This window comes from Gambusia affinis, linkage group LG07, assembly GCF_019740435.1.
Source record: "Gambusia affinis linkage group LG07, SWU_Gaff_1.0, whole genome shotgun sequence".
In the NCBI taxonomy this organism is placed as follows: Eukaryota; Metazoa; Chordata; class Actinopteri; order Cyprinodontiformes; family Poeciliidae; genus Gambusia; species Gambusia affinis.
The window spans coordinates 23,922,024-23,947,917 of record NC_057874.1 but is presented as its reverse complement, the minus strand read 5'-3'; the positions used below and the strand labels follow the sequence as shown (position 1 = coordinate 23,947,917).

Below are 25,894 nucleotides of genomic sequence, written 5' to 3'. Positions count from 1 at the left end.
GGATATTTTTAATTCTAATTGAAAAAACTCAAACTTCCTCTTCAATTAATAGTATAAGTCAGCCATCTGATTTATTTTTTCCAGTCTTTTTGGAAATTCCCAAGCAGTGACATCAGATGACAGAAAATGCAAAAACAAGTTCAAGAAATCAAGATTAATTAGGGTTTTGTAAAAATTATATTAACATTTAAATTACAAATCTGGACACAAGAATGCTTGTGGTACTGATATTTTTGATGTTTGCTTAGCATAATTATTTATATGGAGAATTTTTTTTTCTGTCCTATAGAAAGTACACCTAGCTCCATGCTCCCATGTTTAATTGTGTCTATTTCCTCACAAAAGTGTGGCTGCTGTTCAGTGTTCCAATAACAGCTATGAACTTTTTGTTTTACTTTGCCATTAAAGATTAGATGTGTGTGTGTGTGTGTTTTTGAAACAGAAAACACACTCACAAGCTCAGTTATACATGTTTCGAGATCAAGACTTCGCCTCTGGTCACAATCTTCTTCCTATTAAAGGCAGATATTCTTCTCCCCTGTTGCTACATGTTTGCTAAAGAGGAGGAATTGCTTAAACAACGACAAATGCAATTGGTTGAGTTAAATAGATAATGTTTTACTATTTGTATTTAATATTAATCTAATGGCATATTTAATTGGTTTGGAATGAATGTACTGTTTTTTGTCTGAATTTGGACAGATTTGAATTCTATATACTCTATTGAAAAAAACTTTAATCTTAACTGATTTATATTTGATGTATAATGGTGCAAAATATATCAATTTCATCCTATGAAATACTAGGGAACTGTTGGAGGAGCAGCAGAAAACCAGTATTCCTGAAAGTAAGCTTCAAATATGTGTATGTGTGTGGATTTTAAGATGTTTTGTTTCTCAACTGTATTTCTGCTGTGAAGAATAATTGCAGCCCTACAAGGCTTAAAGCAATAGATAAAACCACCAGGGAAACAAGGTAATGTGTGAAGTTTAGTCTGAATTTTTTATTGCTTTAATTAAATGAAAAGTCCTTCTCAGTTCAAGCTCAATTATTTATGTACATGCCTTTACATTTGTCTGCCGGAAAAACTCTAAAGCAAGAAATGATCACACACTGAGCCGTCTTGTCCAGAGTATTTACTAAAACACATTGAACAAATACACAGAATACAAATAAAAAGATGACAATTTCACTTTTTGATTCAATTGCCATACAGCACAATTATCCATAACCATAACACTGCTTGGAGCTCATTGTCTGTAAAGACATGCTGCCACCCCTGGAAAGTGAACCGTCAGACGCTTCACATGCTGTGCATTTACTGCAACAAAGGTGCCTTTTATCAAGGTCTTTTATTAGCTTTTAAAGCCATCATAATAAGGAATACATACATTGTTTGTTAACATCTTTATATTAGACTGAAGCCTTTTAAACGGACAGTACATTCATACTGACTTCAGTTTGATTGCATTTCATTGAAATATTGTGTTTGATGTCACCACTCCAGAGGAAAAAGACTTAAATTTGATTGAGGAGCACATGTCGTGCACATAACAGTTCTATGGCAACACAATTCAGTGGACATTCATGTTTTTTTTCTTCATTTTTTTTTTACAAATAGAAAAAGAAATCTATATGATACGAGCTTCATTCTGAAAAATCGTTCAAGTATTTACAAGTTCTGAGGTCCTATCTGTTAATAGCCTAATACATGTCATGGTCAAGTATTTGATGGAATGAGCAAAAACACAAATGACAACAATAAGCACTTAGAAACATTCCACAGAAACTGATTTGATGCATTTCCAGATACATCCTATGACGGTGTCAAAATTATAATGTCTGCAAAATTAATTGAGTTTCCAGCCAAAGCAAATTGAGAGACATTTGGGTAAGGATGCTGAAGGTATACAATCTGACTGAAGAAAGAAAACCAAACATCCTCAGGCAATTATGAAATTTACCAATCGAGGATTAAAAATACTTGGGATCAAGTTCATATAACAATGTTTTTACTGGTAGAAAACCATTTAAGTTAAGAATTAGTGACAGAAATAAAGATATACACTGCACATTGGAAAAGGAGAAAAAAAGACAAACACAATGTTGTATAAAAGTATTTGCCCTCATACAGCTTTCTTCAATGTTAGGGTTTTTCAAATTTGTAAGACTGGAATTCAGCAACACAAAAAAATCACCATACATATTTTTTATACTTACAAATTTTGAGCTTAAACTGCAGAGAAGACTTTTTGGAGGTTAGTGATTTCATCATCTATGGAGCAAAATGGTACAAAACAACAAACACATAGGTTTGAAGTGCCACCAAAACAAGGCCAAAGAACAGCAATATGGCTGAAATATTTTTCTTTAATTCTACAATGTAAAGACAAAATTGATATGCAATTGAAAAACAAAAATATCAATCAATTCATTTCACATCTAGCTTAAAATGTAATTTTAAACATCAAAGATGCTTCCTGCAGTCTTGAGAGTAGAAGAAGATTCATTATCACCCATTTTATAACAGCATGGCTTCAGACTCCAAGATTTTGTGTCCTAAAGTGGCCTGCATGAATCCAGCCTTAGATGAAGTCTGATCACTTTCAATTATGAAACTACAGCAAACAAGAATCTTCATTAAAAATGCTCTAACAGTGTTGGCAAAAGAAACTTTCATGAAGTGGTTTTGTAATATCAGTCAGACCAATGTTTCTTTGGTTCAACAGTGGTGCCCCCAGATGGTGGCCACAGGGGCCTTGGCCACCCTGGAAAATTTCTTGCCACCCCACTGACAGTTTAATAAGTTATACTCAAGTCAAAAAAGGGCAAACAGACATCTTCTTCTATCAATGCATAAATGTAAAATGCAATAAATAAATACATAAATGAGTTAAATAAATCTAGGCAAATATTTTGGGGGCGCCACTGTGGTTCAACCAGGGTAGTTCCAATTTATTTGGGGTTCATTTCTGGATTTTTTGGCTGGATTTTTTAGCCCACCGTCTTTAACAGTACCACAGATTTTCTGTTACAGTATTCATTCTTAATTTTATTTTAGGCCACACTGCAGAGTACAGGGCAAGTTCAATGTTGTATTCACAAGCAACCACAGAAAAAAGCCAACTATTCTGTAATCTAGTTACAATTAAACATATACCCAGCTCAGACAAATTCAGCAGATAATTTATGGAAGTGTTGAAACTATGAAGGTGTCTTTCTTGTTATGTATTTAATTGGTGCAAAATATCCAATATGAATTCAGATTTTTCTTGGTTTCTCAGGTAAGCAAGGGTCCCTAAGCAGCTGCAAGGGCTAATATATTCAGTTTAGAATAAAATCAGTAACAAAAATCACTGTCTTCTGTTAAATCCAATGCTCCAAACACATTTTATGAGTCAAATAAAAGGATAGCAACACAAACAGAACAAACAGTAAAAACAAACAAACAAAAAGCTGCACAGAGTAACAATGTGCAACCCTGGTCCTTTAAAATTGAAATGAGAACACATGTAACTTTAGACTGTGGCACCATCTCTTTTACAATCTGTGCCTCAGCAGAGAAAAGACACTGCATCAAAGAGTGGGTTATTCCCTTGTAATGGCATCAAGTAAGTTTATGCATCTGTTTTTATTACAACTTAAATAGAGGCATACAAAAACTCAGATCCTAACGTGAGCTGAATGTGACAATGAGACATAAGCAGGTATTTTTGTTAAAAAGGGAAGAAGGAAAGTTCTTGGACATAAAAGAGAAAATGAAACTTGTTAGTTCTTACTCTCACATGGTCTGAAGAGAGAGGCCTAGCAAAAAAGTTCCAGTTTATGGTACCACTGTGGTTTATGTGGGTGTAGCGCTACAAGCAACACTAACATTCAAACAAAAAGTCACAAACTGTTTCCAGTACAAAACAATTTAAAATTAAAAATCTTCTGTAACTTACATTTTTTGGCTGGATTTTTATGAATAATGCTTAGACCTGAACATCTGTTTTAGCAGTTGTTGTTATTTTCACTTTCATCAGACCTTTGTGATGTAAAATAAATTCCAGTCTCCTAATATGTACAGCAGAAGATGCCACCCTTGAAAGGTGATGCAGCTAGATGTAGCGACATGTTCAGCAAGAACTACTTTCTCAACGTTACCAGCAGGTGGCAGTCTTCATAGGATTCAGATAAACCGTTTTGCAAAAGCATACAGTACATGGTAAAGGTTTTGATTTCCTCAATCACCAATATTCTATAACATAAAGGATAGAAACACATGTTTGTGTACAGTAACTTTGAAGATACTGATGTTCGAAAACTATCGACTCAAACGACAACTGAATTTCACTCCTCTTCACATAGAACAAGCTTCAGAGCAGCACAGTCACAGTGTAAAGGGGTTGGCAAATCCAGAAAAGCAAGGGGTTGCAAGCAGATTTACAAAGTCACAGCTTGCAAAAATTAAATAAATAAAACTTACATTAAAAGATAAAGACGAGCTCCAATAAAGAGCATCTGACTCTTGACTTGATTGAGTTTTACTTTATAGTGCAGACCTTCCAAAGTCTTCTTCTATAAAAACTGCTTAATCTTCCCTCCTGATTCTCAGTTTTTCTACAAATAAAGCAAACACCTACTGAAACACCTCTATAGGATCCTTGAAAGATAAAAGTGCAACTTTTTTGATAGATACATGTATACGGATGAAAAAGTTAATTGCCTTATCCGCTCATAGCCGAGCTTCAGTTAGCAGATTATGAGATAGAAGGGAAAAAATGAAGGATGTAGCATAAGACAAGGGCAGCAGTCATCCATTCAGATTCCATCCCTGGGAGTTTCTGACCTCAGGTCAATTGTACAGAACTGGTCTAGTCCTCAATACAGATGACATCACTTGCTTTGCCTGACTTGAGTTCAGGCGTGGCCCCGTCTCTGAATGAGTCAAGTGATTTCTTGTCCAAATGGCTTGTAGGAGGTGGGGGGCCATTAGATGACACTGGGGAAGGAAATACTTCAATCTTTAGTTACTTGCATTTAGAATTTAAAAAGACATCTTCAGCACAAAGAGTACAAAAATAGCTTGGTTGCATTTATCCATTGGATTTCTTGTTTAAACTGTAGAAACTTCTGGGCACAAAAGTCAGACCCAGCAATATATCAGATGGACAAAAATGCCAATACAATATAGATACTGAGAAGTGAGAAACAGTAATGTTTTGCATTTATGACACTTTTCTACTCTGTTAAAATGATTGCTTTCAACATCTGTTTCTCTATATTTCACAGTGAATTAGTCTGCATTGCTTGTTGCAACAGCTATTGCACTATGTCACTATGAGTTACAGCGAGTGTTGCCTGTTACCGCTGACGTAAGGTCCAAGGGGCATCTGGCTGTAGTTGACCATAGGCTGTCCGCCTGGTCCTCTGAATCCCCCACCAAAACCGCTGCTGTACATCTGGGAGCAGCCAAAGCCTCCCTGGCTAAAAGGCTGAAAAAACAAAACAAAAGAAAAATGGATTATCTCGCTGTAAGCTGCAAGGTTATATGAATGATTTATCAGAGAAAAACAAGAGGTCAATCATCTTTGCATGTTGAAGCTGCAAGTACACAGTATGAATAACTGCATCTCATCAATGTTACCAAAACTGTATTTTTCTTCCAGATAAATTGACTTTCTGAAGGAGGAATGCACATTAATAAAAACTGCTAATAAGGTGTGTCAAAACAACGAAGAGAAAAATGGCAACAAAACAGCAATGTCAGACAAAACAAGCTTTTAGTCCTACTTTACAAAATAACCCGTTAAACAACAGTGAATCAAAACAAACACTTAAACTCTATTAATCCTGAGGGAGAAAAATGTTGAGCTTGGTGATGAAAGAAAACCATATGAGTGGATTTTTTAAATTCCCTTTTTGTCATAAGATGAAGGATGTGCTCAAACTTTGGTTTTGTTCAACACTTTAGTTTTTTGTGTTGGTTTGAGCTCTGATTTGAGTTGTAGTTCCTGTCATATTTTGGTAACATGGTTTCTGTATTGCACTGTGTTCTATTAACTTCTTGTTTTCTCCATAACATGTGTTCTTGAGTGATAGTGATTTTTGACATTGGACCATAAAGCCACCTCAGAGGAAACTCTTCAGCAGCTGTTCCATATTCATTTAGCAATTGCACTTATTCTCACTCAACACCCCATGCTCCTGTTTTTACCCTGTCTGGTACTGATTCACTTTGTATAAGCTTTGGAGTCTTTATTCCTTAAAACTAATTAATTAATTTGAATTAATTAATCATGTCAATTTTAACACATTAAAATGTTAAAATTAAATAGCTTTTTTGTTCGATTTTTTTTTTACATAATGCTATTTTTGTTTACGTATAATTTTTAGGTTCTCTAGTAATGGCTCTGATTAACCTTTAGTATTGTTGCTGGCTTGTTTTTATTTTTATTTTTTTAATGGCTGGGATTTAGAAAATACATGTTAGTATTATTTTTATTTATGAAGCTGCTTTGACACTGTTGTTTCTATTCTATCTATTTGGAGTATATTAGAGTATTTAATTATTAAGGGAGGCCAAGAAAGGTTGACAATAGGAAGCAGTATCCTTTTTCAAAGTAATCGGACTATTTTCTTTCAAATCATCATCTCACCTGCTGTGGTGGAGGATCGCTGCCTCTGCTGGTGAGGCGGCTCAGGATGCTCCTTTCCGACATTTGCAAACGTGCCGACACTGGTGGGATTCTGGACAGCATGTTGGGAAGTCGTGTCACATCTGCTTTCATGTCACTCAGAAGTTCCTCTAGCTGGTTCAGCACTGCAGCAGCATGAAAATACATAGTAAGCTTTTTTGTAATTGAGCCCCTTCTTACTTATCTCTCTGATATTTAAGTCCACAGAGGAAAGGTTCAGTTCAGAACTGATGTCACCTAGTCCAAAATCTGAACCTAAATCCTGTGGTGACAGAGCATTCTATGAAGCAGGCACTAGAATCTTGAATAGTCTGCCGTTAAATATTAAATCTGCACAAAAACTGGAAATTTTTAAATCTCTACTGAAAGCGCATGTTTGGCTTTTACAAATGTTCACCTAGACATTTTAATTTTTAGTTACTCTTTTTATTCTCCTATTGTTTTTTATTATTATTGTAAAATGTACTTCATTTCCACTATAGTCAGGCATTTGTGTCATGGTGTGTAAAGCACTCTGTAAGTGAGTGAGTTGTTTTTAAAGTCCAAATAAGTAAACTTGACCTTGCCTTTGGCCAGTGGGAAGTGTGGTTATTTAAGTAGATGAAAAAAAGTCAGGCAGAAAGATGAATACTAAATCTTAGAAAAACATTATTCAATCTTTAGGTCCATAAAAAAACAATTAATTGTTTTACACAAACTTTTAAACCATAAACCACCAAGAACTGAAAGTTCCATAAAACAGGCACATCCAATCAGCACCATGCAAGTATATTATTTTTCTGTCAGATAAACCCATTAGTGCCATAGACACATAATTTTCAAACAAAAATGCTTTAATGCCTCACTTTGATTAAGTGTTTGGCCTCTCCCTAAAATTTCATCCCATTAATCACTGTGAGCCTTTTTCTATGCTGAGTCAAAGTAACATGAAGTGAAACCACTGTGTGAAACAGGATCTTTGCTGCCCGCCTGTTTGGGCTTTTTTTTTAGAGAACAGAGATATGGAAACATCTGTGTGGACTTCCTTTGCCAGCCTATTTTTCTGTCTGTCTGGATGGAAAAAATTAACCTTTGTTATTAGTGTGAAATCAGCTCATTTTGAGTATTTTAATCCACTGTCCACATTTTTACACAAAAACAATGACAAAAACAGTTTCAAATGGACTCAAAATGCGTTTCACTTGTTGTCAATAAGTAGGTGGTTCAATTGTTAAATGATTAGGCTTTCAAATCTAAGAAAGATAAACATATTTTTATGTAATTCTGCCTCCCAAAAAATATACAGCACTTGTTTACTTCATCAGTTTTCTAAAGAGCTCCTGAGTCACCAGTGTTGCTCTTTTTGGAGTGGAACCACACACCTTTGTGAAGCACAGCATTGGCGGGCTTGTTCCCAGCCAGAGACTCTTTGGAGAGGTGTTGGTGGGACTCGGCCAAACATTCCACCTCAGCAAAGCGCGTGTTGAGAGCCATGGCAGGGTGACTAGGGTCCTGGGTCATGTTGAGGTAAGCTGCCCGTCGCAATTGCTCCTCTATCACCAATGCCTGTTCCAAAAGCTGCAGAGAGAAAAACGGAGCACATAAAGACAAGAAAAACCTTTGAAAAGTTTAGATTCTCTTTTTAAATAAAGGCTGTAAACTGCCTTAAAGCGTCGTGCCAGGAACTTGTTCTTCATCTCCAAGTAGTTCCCCTTGTGCATCTCTGTTTTGAATGGCTCATTCAGAATAGCATAACGGGGGTCATTCTGAATGTCTTGCCAGCGAGCATAGCCATGTCTGATAGAAAGTCCCAGTCAAGAAAAATACACAGGAACATTTCAAATAAAAACAAGTTCATGGCTGAGTAGAAAAACCTGCATATCACTCATAACAATCTGAAAATATCAGCCTTCTTCCAAGGCAGCTCCTTCCTGTCATAGGTAATTATGTTACTTTGCAAGATGCAGAGCTTTCGGCTCTGACATGCGAAAGGATACGTTACGATGCCAGCAAGCAGCCAGTAGTCATGGCGACGATGCCAGATGTCATGCATTTTTCCAGACGAAAGAGCCGCTCGCTCCTCGGTTTGCCACAGGGTGTGCAACTCTGACAGCATGCCAGTAAAAACAGACATTTTCTTTCAGACAAAAACAAACAAAGATTCAAACTGCTCACATCACTGGAAAAAAATCTAGACTTAAAAGAGGATTAATATGAAACCAATGTTTCTTCAGCATATCATTAAAATGAAAACCTCAGTTGAACATTAAGATGTAAAACTGGGGCATGTAGAGAAAATCAGGAAATATTTAGTCAAAGAAAGTGATGTAAATTGTCTTGACTTTCAAAAGCAACATAACATAATGGGAGAGATTTTTAATGTGTAGCATAGAAAAAAAAAGACTTTTAACACATCAATATTGAACACCAATAGTTCACTAGCTCCCTAATAAATCCTCCAACCTCCGAACCTAATAAGTGCCGTCAGTGTTATTCAAAACAATGTAATTGTAAAATAAAGAATTATCCTTGTATTTTGCATTACCTACCACCTGATGCATTGTTCTGCTGTTGAGTGTAAAACATACTAAGCTTCGTACGTTCTCCCATCTATTAAAATGTCCTTGTTTAAGCATGGTCAGTACAAAAGTGACACAAACTGCAAACGTAAGAGATGGCCAGCATTTAGCAAATGTAGAGTCAGTTTTATTGTGGAAAGACGTTTGATTCAGAAAACCAAATGAGCGCTAAGATTTGCTAGCTGGTGGTTTCTGCACCACAAATTTATCCAGCCATTTTAAATATACATTCAGATTTATTTCCTACTATAGAAGGAGTGACAGGTATATTAATAGTTGCATATGATGTTTTAGTAAAAATTTGGGCAAACTTGTTAAATAAAGAAATCCTATTTATTGTTAGTTGTGACTGTTATTTTTTTTACTTATATAAAAATTACCAAATTATTTGACAGTGTAATCAATATTTTATTAGATTGTTGAAGTAAAATGTACTGTTGGAGTTGTGTTTATTTTTATAAATAAAATCCAACATTTAAATATATAGTTTTTTTAGGGGAAGATTCAACACAGTCAAGAAAACCCAAATCTGCAGACATTTTTTACATCATGCTTGACACAGTCTCATTCAATTTCTTACCCGTAAAACCTCCATCTGCGATATTAAACATGAACTTGGCTTTGAATCCATTTTTGTCCTCTCTTCTGCTCTCATCCAGCTCATCCAGAGTGTCTTTGTCTCCGTTCAATCGACCCTCTAATGCATCGTCACTCTTCACATCATCTGTGACAGTTATATAAAAGACAGAATGTTTTCATAAGAGATATCCATATAATGTGACTACATGCACTACAAACAGACAGTTGTTTCCTAGAGGAGCCCTGCTTTTGTGTCTTTTGTACTTGCTTTATTTGAGAATTCATCTCACACACTGTGTACCTGGCTTATTTTCTTTGTCTTCAGTTTTTTCCCGAGGAGAACCAGCCTCTCCTTTTTCAGAGGACTTCTCGGCTTCTTTGCAGGGGTCCGCTGAGGATATAAGAAACAAAAGATTAAACATACAAAGCACAGCCTTGGCAGATGAATAATTTCGCAGTGCATGAATCATGCACCACTCACTCTTAGGTGAGGTATGACTAGATGGCAGCTCTGCTGGCTTGAAAGCAGACTCTTTTGGGTAGGCAGGTGGCTCGGCCTTTGTCATGGGGGATTTGGTTGTGTTCCTCTCATCTCCTGTTTTCTCTTCTGAGGTTGCCTTCGTCTCGTCACTGTCAACAGCCTTCTCAGGTACAGATGCTAGCTCTGCACAGGGAGCTTGCTGTGGGGGCAATAGATGCAACAGAAGGGGAATAAGGACAGTTGGCAGAGGGCAGACACAACTTCAAAGGTGCTTTGGAGTGAAAGAACAAGGTCCATAGGATGTTAAGAATTGTGATGACTTTTAAGAATATAGACAATATAGCAGAAGAGTGGGCAAAAAGAAGACTTACTTCCTGCTCAGATAGTTTCTTTCCATCTGTCTCTGTAGTCTCCTTGTCTTCAACATTTCGTACCAAAGACTCAGCTTTCTCTACAGCCCCCCCAAAAAAATCACAACATAGCTTTTTGTCTTATAGTTTTGTTCTGTGTATAAGAACCGCAATCACACAGTCAAAGAAAAATAAAACATGAACACTGTAGAGACTCTGTTCCAACCTGGTGGGACGGGGGTGCTGGGCTGTGTAGCAACAGGGCTGGCTGGCACTGGGGTGTTGGGATCTGAAGACACACTTTCAGTCAGTTTCTTCAGTTCCAATCCAATGGGAATCAGATCTGGAGAGCTCAGCTTCCCATTTACATGTTCAAACTCCTGCACCTAAAGTTAAAAAAATAATAACAATAATAACATTGCCTTAACGGTGATAATGAAAATCCGACAGTTCCAAGGGATGCCCTACTTTCTTCAAGTGAGGGATTAGGAGGAACTCCACTGAGTCCTACAGAATCACTGGTTTAATTTTGCCTGTAGACAGCTGCACCAGCCCTTCCTGAGTTCAAACCTACCCAGCAATAATTTTCTGTTACGAACATTCAAATAACATTTTTAGGAAGATTATCCTTATCTGGTGAGCTGAAAAAATCTGCATATTTACCAAACACCAAAGGCTTCTACCACAGATATCAGAAAGTGCAGATGGCATGCTCAGCCTAGGAAATGTCAGCTGTGGCTCTTCAGTACTTTTGCTTTACAGCAGTAAGCATAATTTATTTTAACGTTCATGCATGCAGTTACTGAAGCAACACATTTTAGAAAGTTCTGCACTCACTGTGACTGCAGAATTCTTGCGTCATTCCTCATGTTTTGATATTTTGCCTTCGTGGTCCCAGACCTTTTTAACATTACTTTAAAGTGGTCTTGATTGGTATTTTATCAGGCTTTTTGTTTGTCTTTTGAAGTTTTGTTTTGGCTACAGTCACGCATGCATGTTTAGTACTTGTCAGTTGTAAAAGGGATGTTTTTTTGTTAATTGTGATATCACTCAATGTCTTCTAACATCTTTTGACTATGACAGAAGTATTAAACAATGCCATGTAATTGTATCTCTGAGGTTCCTACCGGTAGTCAGATCATTGTTGGGAATTTTCAAAGAGTATTCTGTTCCACTCTTAGACATATCATAATTCTATATTGCACTACCGGCATGCCTAGATAGGGGAATGGATCCAAACATTGTAAAAAAAATAGCTGAAGTCAAAGGAAATATTTTTGAAAGGTTGGAGAAGCACTGATGAAAAACACATTAAAAGATTACAAAACAATCTGTTTGGCTCCTTGGAAGCTATTGCAAGTTAAAAAATTTACAATATATATATATATATATATATATATATATATATATCACAAATACATTCAGGCTAACCTTTTGTTCAACTCTATAATTGAAAAAAAGAAAATTGATTAAAAACTGAAAAGTTTCTTCTTTTTAGATAGGACATAAGATCATCAACATCTTCACTAATCTCTGAAGTTAAAATCCCTGCCACTGACGCTAATCAGTTGTAACTAAGCTAAAAAATATGAATAAATAAAAATAATTTGCCAGCTGTTAAATACAAAAAACAGACCAAAAAGCATAATTTCTAATATAAACTAAAATAAAACTAATTTTCACTGCACTGATGAAAAGAAAACATTTTTCAGCAACAATTCCACATAACAAAATTGCAAAATTACAATTCTGAACTTCAAAAAAAATAATAATAAATGCAGTTAATAATCAACAATTTAATTTATCAAATACAATTAGTCAGTCAAAGATTATTTGTAAGTTTTTCTGTACCTGAGATGCAATCATTAAATAATATTTACAGAAGTAATTAATTTAGAGGTGAAGGCAGCGCAGATTACGTTGGTGGTTCAAATAAGAATATTACTTGTCTGAAGAAAAAGTAGTAGAAAAACTGTGTTTACCAGGACTTAATCTACAAAGCTATGCCCGTCTCTCAAGTGTGAACACGGCAAACAAAACTAACATCTTTCTTGCAGGGGAGAGTTTATACCCGAGCAACCATTTTTTTTCTCTGTGTATTTTCTTCTGCGTAGATATGCTGACCTACTTTCTCCTAATCCCACAGTGTTCCAACACAGGACTTGGTGTTCTAAGGAGAAGATTTCTGGGGTTTAACAACCAGTACCTTTTTCCTGACAAGCGACATGACTCCGATCCTGGTGAGAACATGCTGTCGAGACAGGCCTTCACGGGGGACTCCATCCGCAAAGGTCTCCGCTCCGTCTGCACCTGGCTCACATAAATGTCTCATAAACAGAGACACATAAGCCCTGGTACACAGAGACACACACTTCAACTGTTAGCGGCAAGAGAGATAGCTACACAAACAGGTGGAATAGTTACAAAAAGCTGAGGATGTAGCAGGAGATGTAGCGTTGGAATAAGAAATAATAAGCGGAAGAGTAAATAAGAAGCTTGAGACCATGTCAATGCTACCTCTAGAGTCAAGAAATTCAACTAGATTTTATTCTAATTTCAGAAAATTCCACATTTTGATGCGTAATGACAGTATTTGTAAAAATATGTTTGAATTGTTAAATGTGTGTTCAATGACTTTTTATGTATTTTGTGGTTTTATGATGTGAAACTCTTTGAACTGCCTTGTTGCTGAGATGTGCTACATATTTTTAAAAATTCCTTGAAATTAGTTACATGAAAGAATCATTTTAAAAAGCTCACTAAGTTAAGTTGTTTATTTTGAATTACTACCTACAATACTGAAAATGCATACATTTAGAGTCTAAAAAGATTTTATATTCTTTAGAATATAGATTAAACACACAGATTGGACGGGGTCTATGTAAGCAGCAACTTTCAAGCATTGCCACAAATGTTCAGTTGGATTTAGGTTGGGGTTTTGATTTAAAGTTTAAAATCAAAGTCTTGATTTTAAAAGTTTGTGTTGGTCTGTTACATAAAACTCCCACAAAAAAGATTGATTTTACTGCCATTATTTTTGATTGACATGTTTTATTTTGTATTATTTATATTTTTTGTTATTACAACTCTTATTTTGAAAGGTTAAAGTAGTGGAATCCAGCATGTTGCTAGGGAACCAAAGAAAAAGAAGACGCTGTATGAAAGCGTAACTTTCACAAGTGGCTGTAAAGGGTCATTTAAGTTTAAGAATTTATTTAATTATTTAATTACAATTGAAGGTTGTGATTTCAACATGATGTGTATATTCTAATGTGTAAGAACGCTTTTCCAGATATTATACATATAGCCATACAAGCACTGCATCACTGCTGCAAACAGTTGTAGTAACATTTACTAAATGACAAACTCAATATAAACTTGAATTCAGCAGTAAAGGAAAAACATGCAGTGAAAATAATGTCACAGAAAAATACAAACAATTCTAGGGCATCACCTAAACTCGCGCTCACTCTTCCCTCTAAGGTCCCGGACCAGCCAGTGTGAGTTGAAAGCATCCTGAGGAGGCATGCCCCAGCGCATGATGGCATTGAGGAAAGCTTTCCTCTGGCGAGTGTTGAACCCAAGGACCTTGAGATGGCGATAAGGAGAAAATGGTGTAAACACATATTGGACGGAAAAAGAGGCAAGGCATGGAGCCAGAAAGTCAGGAGAGCAGCCAGAGTTAGAGATATCGTCCCATACACACAGAGATAGCCTGACCTTTATAACATGGTATGATATAGCACACTGCTTTATGTTACTGTGACTGTTTCATTCTCAGTGAAGAGGGAACTGATAAATCCTGAGGAGCTTTTTAAAAGTCTCTGACTCCAAAAAAGCCAATAATTCAACGGAAATGACTGAAATTCTGGATCAGAGCACAAATCAAAAGGGAACTAAAGAAATACCTCTATACTGCCTCCAACACGTGCCAGTAAGGGGGGTAGAGGTTTGTCTTTCTCATTCTTAAGTTGTCGACGAGATTGCCTGCGTCCACCTACAAATGATCAAAGTTAAAAAGCTGTATTCATATGCTTACAGATTTAGCAATAATGTGAAAGATGCAGTGTTTCTAAGGGAGGGTAAGCAGAAAAAAAGCTGAAAAGTTTGTGTAGCTGCTTACCTTCGGGCCTCTCTTCAAAGTCTTCGTCCTCATCTTCGGACCCCACGGAATACTCCGATTGATTGTCTGAAAGATCATCCTGCCATTCTGAGCAACACATCAAAGAAAAACAGTACATTGCGTTCGCTTCTGTTGGTGGCCACCTGAGGGCGCCATGGCACTGCAGATTACTACAGACCACTAGTACAGCTGGGCATACATGCACACAGCACATCTGTAGAAAACTTACTTTAACTCAGACAGCATCTTTGCGGCAGCTGATTTTGCAAGTTGCACTCAAAAAGATCTACAGGAACAATTGGAATTTTTTGAGAAAACACTAAATTCTGGGGTTTATTTTATTATTATTGTATAAGACAAGACAATAGTTCCAAATTGTGCCATAATTCTATTAGACTTGGAATTTAGCCTAAAAGCCTCACCTCGGTTGTGCTCCTCTAAAATATCATCATCTTTATGAGGTGTAAAAGGGTCAAATTCACACACCCAGTCTTAATCTTTATAATGAGCTAATAAAGACTTCTTAAAACAGTAACAAATGTATGAATGCAGCTTTGAGACTGCAAATAAAGAAGAGTTTTCTGTGCCTGCAGAGGGGTTTTAAGGGGCTATCAAGCAGCATGAACTGACTTGAATTGGTAGCAAAACAATAAAATCCAATGGAAAACATGATTCTTCCTGTCACTCAAATTAGGAAATGGTTTTTCTGCTTAGATCTCAAACTCAGATATTCTTTGGATAATAATAAAATAAAAATCAGATTTTTTTTTTATTTACTTTTTTTGTTTTTGTAGAAAAAAATAAACATTGCAATAGTTAAAATACTTAACTCCAACATTTAATTGTTCAAATTCTATTCAGGCAAACATATCTGTTGCACCAACTGAAAATAAAACATTTATCAGCTGGATGGACTTATACTCCCTCTAGAGGCAGGAAGAAAATTTGTAAAAGGACATGGTGAATATCTTCAGACAAGATGAAAACATCAGCCCACTAGCATTACCCAGTGCTTTTCAATATGTTAGAATAATCATTCTGATGAGGCTTGTTTGTCAGATTAAAATACTTTATAAAAGTAACCTTTAACAGGTATTAAACATGCTTTTTTACATTGTACTACCAGAAAATAGTTTTCTACATTTTAAGAAGTTAACATATTTTAGCAGAGGCTTACAACCACATCTGACAGGCATGTGCCTTATGACATATGGTTTTGTGTGTTTTCAGCTGGCACAGCCTACCTTGGTCCTCCTGAGTCGCGTCATTGTAGTTGACCTGTTTCCGAATGCGTTTGCCTTTTCCCAGATTTCGGGCCAGGTCCTCCTGCTGCTGCTCATAATGATGGCGGAGGAGCTTTTCCCAATAGTCTGGGTCCACATTCTCCTCTTGCTTGATGATTTCTCGCTCTACCTCCTCCTGATCATGGATGGACGCAAACATCAGCAAAGCAAATTAAAAGATGGCCACAAAGTTGAATTCAAACAAGAATTTTCTGTGTGTGTGTTGCTAGGAATCCTGGATTTGTTGTTTTAATATGTAATTATAATTATGCAAACTGAAGAGTAAGTTAGCCTGTTTGCCCCTTTAAAAGCATATAAAATAATTCCTTTACCAACAACTGCTGATTATATTTTTTGCTGCAGTTACATATTTTATAGTGTTAATAAAGAATCTTAAGTCAACATTTATTCTGCCATATCATCATCAAATACTGCAAGATGCTCCAGATGACATAATACTTTTACAGAAACATTTATACATAAAGATGACAGAACATCTTTAACACAAAGTTTTGCTTTGTCTTAATCTACTGAACTTAATGGCTAAAGCATAACACTGTACTACTGAAACTTTTTCATGGTCTTCCAAAGATTCCCAGCAGGTATTCTGAGGATGAGGACTTAAATTAGGTGCTTACCTCTTCATCTTCTTCTTTCACCACATACTGTGCCACCTTGAACGAGCTCAGGTACTCATTCATGTTCTGTATCTCTGTGTCCTCTGTGGCATCTTGGCTGCGGTCCAGTAGCTTTGAAATGGCATCGTCATCGTAGTGAATGACGTTGCCCTCCTCACCATCTTTGTTATCTCCTGGCAAGGGGAAAGTGTTCATTAGTTGTAAAAGGGGTTATTCTAAATGAGACAAAAATGTATCAACTATGTTTCAAACTTTTAAAAGACTTTTTATTGTGTTCTCTAGATTTATTGATTTATGGAGATTTATTTACTTTGGTATGTCTACACATAAAAAATCCAGTTTCTCATCTAAGGTGTTTTGTATCAGGGTCAAGTGTCAGGTGCTGTTTTATAAAATGTTTTCACTTGGCAAAAGTTCTGATGATTATGTAAATTGTCTACCTAAATACAGGTTTACTAAAAAGCATTTACGGTAAGTAGATAAAGAAAAATATAAGTATTGCTAAAATTTATCACTTGAACAAAATAAGTGTATTTCAGTTTACATTTTCGTGAACTATTGTTGCCCCCAAAAGTGACATTACCTACATAAAATTTGCTATGCTATTGTTTAAATGAAAATACAAGCAAAGTTATGAGAAAGAACCTTGAGGAAAAACTGCAATAACTGGGTGAAATAAATGTGCAAATCCTTAAACTGACTGTAGAAGATGCTTTTGTTTTTCATTGTAGTTTTCAGTCATCTTGAGTTTGCGCCTTCTATCAATTATAGTGAAACTGGTTAACCTAAAATTAAGTGGAACTGTCTGAGTAGTTGTTTTTTTCATGCATTTGCTCATTTGCATTGTGAGTTCAATAAACATATAATTCAACAGAAGATTGATTTCATGGGAGGAAAAGTAAGATTTTGGACTAGTCTTGTTATAGTTAAGAGGCAAACATAGCTAAAAAGGTCTTTGAGCAAAAGATGTTTTCCCACTTATGATACATTTAGAAAGGTGTGGCAAAACAGAAAAAACAAATACTAAGTCATATAGTTGGATGCTTAAAGGCTCCTAACATAGAAGACTAAATATTGAAGTTGAGGCAATTGCATTTTGGTTCACTTTTTTCTTTTTTTAGTTATTTGATAAAATTGTGGAATACTAATCTCAAATTCTATATGGAAAACAATTAAAGTGATTTATCATTTTTTTACTCCATGAAAATATTTTTAGTTTAACAAGTGCGGATACCTGTGTGCCACTTATCACCATACACAGTCCTTCATAGTTTCTGAAACTTTAAGGACTCTGAAACCAAAAAATGTGTCTGACTTCACAAATAGGAATGTAGGTAGTAGAAAAACACAAGTACCCATGGTTCGTGCTGCTTCCATCTCATCCTTAAAAAGTTCCTCAGTTCCAAACTTGAGGATGTCATCCAGTTCTTGTTTGGACATGGAGCCAGTTTTGGAGCCCAGGCCGGGCCTCACCACCAGGTGAGTTAACATCATTTTTCTCTTTGCCACTTGAGTGATTCTCTCCTCCACAGATCCCCGAGTCACAAAACGATAGATCATCACCTTCTTGTTTTGGCCAATTCGGTGGGCTCTGCTAAAAGCCTGGAGTAATTAAAAGGATTTATTAAAACTGAGGAACACAGTTATCCACTAAACGCATGCAAGAATGTGCAGGTTGTGAGACAGCCATACTTGGATGTCATTGTGTGGATTCCAGTCAGAGTCATAGATGATGACGGTGTCTGCACTAGCCAAATTGATGCCGAGACCTCCGGCTCGCGTTGAAAGCAAAAAGCAGAACTGCTGTGCCCCTGGAGCTGTTACGCAAAACAAAGTAGAGAGTACCTTCATTTTCAGGAGAGTGTAACCAAGTGGCACATAGCTGAGGAAAATGCTTGACTAGAGAAAAATCCCACCATTGAAACGATCAATTGCTTCCTGCCGTAAGCCTCCAGTAATCCCCCCATCAATACGTTCATATTTATAGCCTTCAAACTCCAGGAAATCCTCAAGCAGATCCAACATCTTTGTCATCTGTGGATAAGATCAACTTAAATCAAATAAAACCGTATTCTGAAAAACCTTTATCTGGTTTGTCAAGCGGATTTGTAAAACTACTGCCGAAAGGTAGCCAGCCACTGAATGTCATGGTCTCCTGCCAAATCACATTATTTACTTGACTGTTACCTGAGAGAAAATAAGAACTCTGTGTCCTTCATCTTTGAGTTTCTTCAGCATTTTTTGAAGCAGCGTTAGTTTTCCTGAAGACTTCACCAGCAGGTTGCCATCATAAGAACCGTTAGGCAAAACAGGAGCCTCCTACAATATGAACCCAGCATCAGTCGGTAAACGCAGAGTTTTATGAATATAATCAGTATTAAAAACAATTTGTAAATACAACTGATAATGCATTTTTAAAGCGACAGTATTATGTAAAATAAATTTTTTGAGCTGTATATCATACTATGTTATTACTCTGTCCAATTCTCCTAAGAACGGCTGTAAACGGCACAATGAGATTTATTGCTATGATGACGTGCTAAAGGCAGAGTGGCCAAAAGAGAAGAAGCTTCTTAAAGAGACAGAGGTCCAATTTCAAGGCCTCAAATTACAAAGTTGGGTTTCTTTTAAGTTATGTTTGATATACAGAGAGGATTTTTAGAGCAACTAAAGGTAACATTGTTACTTGATTGTGCTATAAAATTGTACTATGTGCCTGAAAACGACAAGAAAAACAGGTTTTGGCTAGAAAAAAGTCTATTTGAAGGTTAGGTGGCTTACCACAGCAGCAACAGGGAACAGGTAGGGGTGGTTACAGCACTTCTTCAGGTCCATCATAATGTTGAGCAGGGACACCTGGTTTCCTCCCCCTTTGGAGTTCAGAGCCTCAAAATTTCGTGTCAAAATAAACTTGTAATATTTCCTGCAAGGTGTCAGATATTGATTAGATTTGAAAATTAGCAAAACAAAATAAAGGTGCTTTACTTCTGGCTGCTAGACGCTTCTTTTAGATGAAAATGTCCGCCATGGCGTATAATAAAGTTTTGTCTTATCTCTTATCTTATCTAATATCACTTGCTTCAAATGTTTATATTATTTAGAGGGAACTGAAATTTGGTAGGCTTCATCATAAAATCTGTTGTCTAAAATGCTTACTTCTGCATGGGGCTGAGCTCCACTCTGACAATGAGCTCTGTCTTCGCCGGCATGTTCTTGAAGACGTCAGCTTTCAGCCGCCTGAGCATGTGAGGCCCAAGGAGGTCATGGAGCTTCTTGATCTGGTCCTCTTTAGAGATATCTGCAAACTCCTCAAGGAAGCCTTCCAGGTTGCTGAAGAGATCAGAGGTCACATGAATGTACAAGAGTTAAAATAATTAAAATATAAATATATTTTTCAACATCCTATCCAGTGACACTGGAGATCGACACCAGGTTCCCACCCAATCCGGCAAGCATAAACCAGATCAGATAATGGATAGATGAATGAATGAATGGATATTTCAACAACCCTACATTTGATCAACACAAGATCCGTCTTTTTTTTCTCATCCCAATTTCATTGAAGCAATAACACAAGTGTACAGTTGATGAATTGTTGTGCAGTTGCATCAGATTTACTTGCATAAACACAACATATAGCTGTTGTGTTTATGCAACAATTACTTTACACTCCAACGGTCTAGCCAGTGGTGAGAAGTGCACACTTAAGACACACTTAAACAAAACACATTGCATTAATTTCATTTAATGCAGTGTGCATTAAATGAAATTAAAAGAAAAACAATATAATGTAATGTTGTTGATTATATGGGGCAACACAGTATGATGATATTCTACCTGTGTGTTGAAATATTTGACTCATGAATGGTTTTAACAATTGACATGCAGTCTGTGTGGAAGCCAAAATCAAAGTCACGATTTTCCATAAATGCTACATAGATGTCATGTCTTTGCATTCAAACTGGTTTAAAGATGGTTAAGCAGATAATGGCTGGAAGAGACAGGTCTTACTTGAAGCGGTCTGGGGTGAGGAAGTTAAGTAGATGGAAAAGCTCCTCCAGGTTGTTCTGCAGAGGAGTACCAGTGAGCAGCAGCTTGTAGTAGATCTTATACCCGTTAAGAATCCTGAAAAACTAAGCAAGACACATGAAGTGAGATGGTTAACCTCAATTGTCCTTTCACAAAATCTCTGTCTAAAGTATTTTCTCTTGTTAAGCCGTAATTAATTAATGAATTTCTGCTGTTTTTGCTTTCAGTACAAAGAACGGAAGGTACCTAATCATCTAGCTTCCTTACCTTTGATTGGTTGTTCTTCAGTCTGTGAGCCTCATCTACAACCAGGCAGGCCCAGGTGATGGAGCCAAGAATGGCTTGATCTATAGTGATCAGCTCGTAAGATGTCAGCAGCACATGAAACTTAATAGGAGAGTCTTTCTGCAAGAAGCAATGAAAAAAATCCTCAACTAGTTAACATGCAGACATTATGAAACATTTATCATGCACAATTTCATTTATTCCAACCCAATTCTGTCAGAGCGTGAGGTACAGCACCTTCATCCGGAAGACCTTCCGTCCAGATTTTATTGCGCTGTCTTCCAAGGTGAATTCATTCTCTCTGATAATTGCCCTGCTGTCTTTGTCTCCGGTGTAAGTCACCACATAGAAATCTGGAGCCCACATCTCAAATTCTCTCTCCCAATTGATGATAGTAGACAGAGGTGCACTCACCAAGAAAGGGCCCTTGGAATGGCCCTGACAGATAGAAAAAAGACATGAGTAAGCCACTCTTGCAGTGCTCCAGAGAAAAAAGGAAACCAGGTTTTATCTTTTCTTTTTCTCACTGTCCAAATTGATTAGATCCAAGCACATATTACCATTTATATTACGAGGACCAGTATCACTATCATGCCTATTTCGTTTTGATTGGAATATGAGCTTGATAAAAAGAGACAATCTTACCTCCTTATACAGTGAGTAGAGAAAGACTATTGTCTGAACTGTTTTTCCGAGGCCCATTTCATCTGCCAGGATGGTATCTGTTCCCTGAGCCCAGGAAAATCGTAACCAATTCAGACCTTCCAGCTGGTATGGGTGCAGCGTTCCCCCTGTGGCATTAATATACCAGGGCTGGTGCTCAAATTTGATGGTTGGCTGGTGGTGTGAAAATATAATTGTGACTTGTGGAACTGACATATGCTAACAAAACTGGCATCCTTGGTATAATGTCTAGCAAAAGTATTTTTAAACTTCTTCCTTAAACTTTTTTAAGTTTTGTCATGTTACAAGCATCAACTTCAATGTATATTAGAATTTATTTGTTGGTATTTTGTTGACTAGATCACACAAAGAAGCACAAAACTGTATATGAAGGTAAAAGGTAGCTTACAATTTTTTGTTCAACTACCATACTATATAAAATTAATTGTCATTCAGCTCCATTTAAATGGCCACCTTAACCTAAAGATCAGCTCAACTAATTGCCTTCAGAAGTCACTGAATTATTCAATAGCGACCAGTTTTATACAAATACCTGTAATCATGAAAGCCAAAGAGGTTTACTAAAGAATATTAGAAGAAAAAATCTGCATTATGAAGACAAAGAGAAAGACCAGACAGGTCAATAATAAAGTAGTGGAGATTTTTAAAGCAGGATTAAGTAATAACACAACATTTCAAGCTTTGGAGATCTCATGAAGTACTGTTTAAATGGAACTGACTAGAAAATAACTATAAACCAACCATTACATGGCCCACATATAAACCGACAGGCTGGCCAAGGACAGCATTTATTTAGAGAAGAGGCCAAGAGAGCAATTTTATCTGTGGAGGAGTTGTGAAGATCCAGAGGCTGTAGACGGAGAATCTGTCAATGGAACAGATAATAGTTGTGCACTATAGCATAAGGAAGCCTTTTAGAAAGCTTGCCATTAGACAAGCAAGAGACTCAGCAAACACATGGAAGAAAGTGCTCTGATCAGAGGAGACCAAAAATAAATATCTTTGACCGACGTTCAAAACGCCTTATATCACAGAAAACTAACACTTCACATTCCAACTGTGACACATGGTAGAGGCAGAACTGTATAATGGAGATGCTTTTCTGTAGAACGAATAACTAAAGGAGGTTGATATAGTTTCTGATGTAACTGGAGCAAAAGATTTTTCAGCAAACAGTAGAGCTGAATACATATAAACTGTGTGCACTTTTGCTTCCATCAAACAAGTATGGGCTGCTTTGTGTTGGTGTATCCCATAAATTGACATGGGTGTAACATGACAAAATGTGAACAAGTTACAAAATACTTTTGCAAAGCACTTTGTATGTACTACTTACATCTATAATGGGGGCATCAGGAGGGACTTCCCTTTTTGGATAATTCTCCTTTAGTTTCTTCCCTTTTCTTACCACAAGAGGGCGTTGGTCCTCTCCTAAAATTTGCTCTCTGTAAAATAAATACAGCAACAATCTCCTGAGCAAAATGCCTTATATGGGATAACACAAGTTAAGTTGTGATTCGCTAACAAGGAGCAAAAGACTTAAAGATATAAGTATCTGTGTGAGCAGCAACTGTCTTTGCCATTTCTGACATTTTTCTAGCTAGGAAAATTATTCCAAAACATGGGTAACTCACCTGTGGTCCCAGTAAAAAGCTTTGTGGATCTCATACTCTGGGACGTCAAAATCATCTGCCTCCCAAGTGCATTGATCATAGGGTAAGTCTCTCCACTTGATTAGGTAATGCACATCACCATCTTTATCAAAACTAAAAAAGAGCAAGCATAGACAAAAATTTAAAAAGTCCAGACTTTTTTGGTAGAGTATCTCTCTCTTAAAGTATGTCTTGTGAATGTTTAATACAGTGGATTATGGGGAAACTGTAAAAATAACTTAAAATGATAAACTATATTTTGTGTGTTTTAAAACAACAGGATGTTTATATTACGCATACAGAATGACTTCCATATAATGATAGAAAAGGAAAGCAAGTCAACCTTAATTGCAGTTCCTTTCAGTTCCAGGCCTGTGAGATGTGTGGCATTTTAGGAAAAATAATGAAGTGAGAATGACTTTAGCTCTGAGCAGCCACCTGTGGTTGAGTATCCGGTGGATAACCATCCACTCTGGTTTAATGCCGTAGCGGTAAAAGCGCTCCTCCATTGCAGCATACTGGGGGTCTTTGCTCTTCCTCTTCTCATTGTTGAGCTCCTCCTCTCCTGAGCCGTAATCGTATGGCGGGGGCTCGTCCATGTCGTTCTTCCGCTGGTAGTTTCGATACATGACTGTGTGGTACAACTCTAACTGAAGAGCCACAAATAAAAAAAACTATATAAAAAGAATATTCCTGCTATAAAATATTTTTTTACTTTAAAAAGTCCTAATATTACTCATCATCAGTTTTGGAAGTTTTTTAATTATTTAAAAAGAAAAGAAAAATGTTGTAAACCAAACAGTAGTTGCATTGTTTTGTGTTTTTGATCTTCAAACAATAACTATATACTTCTTAAAAGCCAAAGTGCTGAGACTTTTTTGCAAAATACTCTCCTAAATCTTCTTGTGCATCCCATGTTTATCACAGAGGGCACATAGTTATTGATGCCAAATGTTGAGTTGAAACTGGCCTCACTCCTGGCATCTCACCTGCAGTTCGCTGACCCAGGAACAGTGCCAGTATGAAAGGCCAGCCCACTTTACAAAGAATTCCCTCTCTGGGTGCCCCTTGAGCGGGGGCTTGGTCAGTGGGTCAATTGGCTTGCCATCAGGGCCTGCGGGTGGCTCAGCTGGCAGCGGTGGTTCTCCCCACATCCAGTGGAGAATCTTCTGCACTTTACCTTTGAGAGGAGGGCACTGAGAGAAAACAGTTTAAATGAAATTCTCAAAAGAAATTCCAAAATGTACAGTTAAAGCCAGATATTTACAGTTGCTGTATCCATTTGCCCCTCACTGCCTGACATTAAATCACACTGAATGTTCCCTTTTTAGGTTAGTTTTACCAAGATTATTATTGGGAATTGAGTTGTTTTGCTGTAAGAGGCACTGGAGCACTTCATAAAATAGAGAAGAAATAATATGATGTATTATTTAAATAGAGCACAGGCATAAAGAGAGAGGGTAGAGAAGTATAAGATATTCTAGAAGATAGGCAGGGTCCGTTTTGGTAACCTCCTAAAGATATCTTCATGAAGTTAAAGCTTGGGTTCAAGTTATTCTCCCAAATGAACGATTACTCCAAGCAAAGAGTTACAAAGTGGGTTAAGGACAACAAAGTCAAGGTTTTGAAGTGGCGATCACAACGCCCTCATGTCATTACCATGGGACGTTTGTGTGTGGAGTTGAAAAGGTGCATGGAAGTAATACAATCTACACTCTTGATTTAGTTATTCAGATTCGAGCAGAACAAATAGATCAAAATTCTAAACGTTTGACAGTCCAAAATGTAATTCAACTAAATACTAAAGAAATATAAAATTACATATGATCATGTTCACTATTCTGGCATGTAGTAAATAGAAATCAATCTGGTAATATTAAACAGACATCAGAAGACATTTAATTTGATCTACTGTTCAAAAAGCGATGAAAGAAAAAGTTCTGTATTTATTTTACAATGTATTTGCACATCTGTTTTCAACTGCTTCTGAACTAATTTGTCAAAAAGAAATTACCATAAAATAAACCAAAAAAATTTAGAAACATTTTTAAAACAAATCAAAGTTAACCCTTTTATGCATGAATTATGATCCTTTGTGTCAGAATGTTTTGTCCATTTTTTTATTTTCTTGAGGCATAAAAAAGGCAGGAAAAAAAATTTGTAAAAAAAAAAGTTTTTTTGGTTTTTTTTAGGTGATCAATTGTAATTTTCTCCAAATACAAAGTTTTTGTTTGAAAAATACATCAGTAGTATTGTTTTTTAGAGGTTATCTGAAGTCACAATATTTTTTTTTACCTGCAAGAGTCGTCTACAGAAGGAGGGACAAGGTCGGTTGGCATGCTTTTTTGTCTGTTGGCCATATTGGATTTAACAAAATAATTTCTTGCATTTGCATTGATGGCCAGTAATTGATAGTGTATTTTATGATGCATTAGTGTCCACTTCAGTGGTTTGTGTGCATTTATAACAAACATAAAAATCCACAAGAAGCACAAGAAAATGGCTTTTAGATAACTGTCCACTGTAGTGACCACTATGCATGAAATGGTTAA

At 36.5% G+C, this 25,894-nt stretch overlaps 1 protein-coding gene and 1 long non-coding RNA gene across 3 annotated transcripts in view; one reads left to right on the top strand and one right to left on the bottom strand.

Moving 5' to 3' along the window:
* Nucleotides 1-1,092: 1,092 nt before the first annotated feature.
* Nucleotides 1,093-25,894, bottom strand: part of chd5 (chromodomain helicase DNA binding protein 5) — a 45,931-nt gene continuing 21,129 nt past the window's right edge. Inside the window, exons 10-40 of one of the 2 annotated variants that reach the window (XM_044122629.1) lie at nucleotides 24,332-24,538; nucleotides 23,781-23,992; nucleotides 23,325-23,456; nucleotides 23,027-23,135; nucleotides 21,652-21,843; nucleotides 21,244-21,444; nucleotides 20,989-21,126; nucleotides 20,704-20,825; nucleotides 19,849-20,022; nucleotides 19,474-19,615; nucleotides 18,880-19,011; nucleotides 18,609-18,726; nucleotides 18,385-18,509; nucleotides 18,048-18,294; nucleotides 16,693-16,865; nucleotides 16,016-16,190; nucleotides 14,772-14,858; nucleotides 14,557-14,645; nucleotides 14,103-14,236; nucleotides 12,855-12,999; nucleotides 10,875-11,034; nucleotides 10,670-10,749; nucleotides 10,299-10,497; nucleotides 10,119-10,208; nucleotides 9,819-9,962; nucleotides 8,657-8,765; nucleotides 8,324-8,456; nucleotides 8,042-8,237; nucleotides 6,642-6,805; nucleotides 5,351-5,477; nucleotides 1,093-4,984 (exon numbers count right to left, since the gene is read on the bottom strand). In XM_044122629.1, coding sequence (XP_043978564.1) covers nucleotides 4,857-4,984; nucleotides 5,351-5,477; nucleotides 6,642-6,805; nucleotides 8,042-8,237; nucleotides 8,324-8,456; nucleotides 8,657-8,765; nucleotides 9,819-9,962; nucleotides 10,119-10,208; nucleotides 10,299-10,497; nucleotides 10,670-10,749; nucleotides 10,875-11,034; nucleotides 12,855-12,999; nucleotides 14,103-14,236; nucleotides 14,557-14,645; nucleotides 14,772-14,858; nucleotides 16,016-16,190; nucleotides 16,693-16,865; nucleotides 18,048-18,294; nucleotides 18,385-18,509; nucleotides 18,609-18,726; nucleotides 18,880-19,011; nucleotides 19,474-19,615; nucleotides 19,849-20,022; nucleotides 20,704-20,825; nucleotides 20,989-21,126; nucleotides 21,244-21,444; nucleotides 21,652-21,843; nucleotides 23,027-23,135; nucleotides 23,325-23,456; nucleotides 23,781-23,992; nucleotides 24,332-24,538 — 4,584 coding nt within the window. In that variant the 3' untranslated portion in view covers nucleotides 1,093-4,856. The remainder of the gene's footprint in view (nucleotides 4,985-5,350; nucleotides 5,478-6,641; nucleotides 6,806-8,041; nucleotides 8,238-8,323; nucleotides 8,457-8,656; nucleotides 8,766-9,818; nucleotides 9,963-10,118; nucleotides 10,209-10,298; nucleotides 10,498-10,669; nucleotides 10,750-10,874; nucleotides 11,035-12,854; nucleotides 13,000-14,102; nucleotides 14,237-14,556; nucleotides 14,646-14,771; nucleotides 14,859-16,015; nucleotides 16,191-16,692; nucleotides 16,866-18,047; nucleotides 18,295-18,384; nucleotides 18,510-18,608; nucleotides 18,727-18,879; nucleotides 19,012-19,473; nucleotides 19,616-19,848; nucleotides 20,023-20,703; nucleotides 20,826-20,988; nucleotides 21,127-21,243; nucleotides 21,445-21,651; nucleotides 21,844-23,026; nucleotides 23,136-23,324; nucleotides 23,457-23,780; nucleotides 23,993-24,331; nucleotides 24,539-25,894) is intronic. The other variant, XM_044122630.1, reaches the window with a different exon arrangement.
* On the top strand, nucleotides 8,129-14,169 carry LOC122834310. Its single transcript, XR_006371175.1, has 3 exons — nucleotides 8,129-8,186; nucleotides 12,795-12,939; nucleotides 14,132-14,169. It is a non-coding gene; the product is annotated as an uncharacterized LOC122834310 (long non-coding RNA).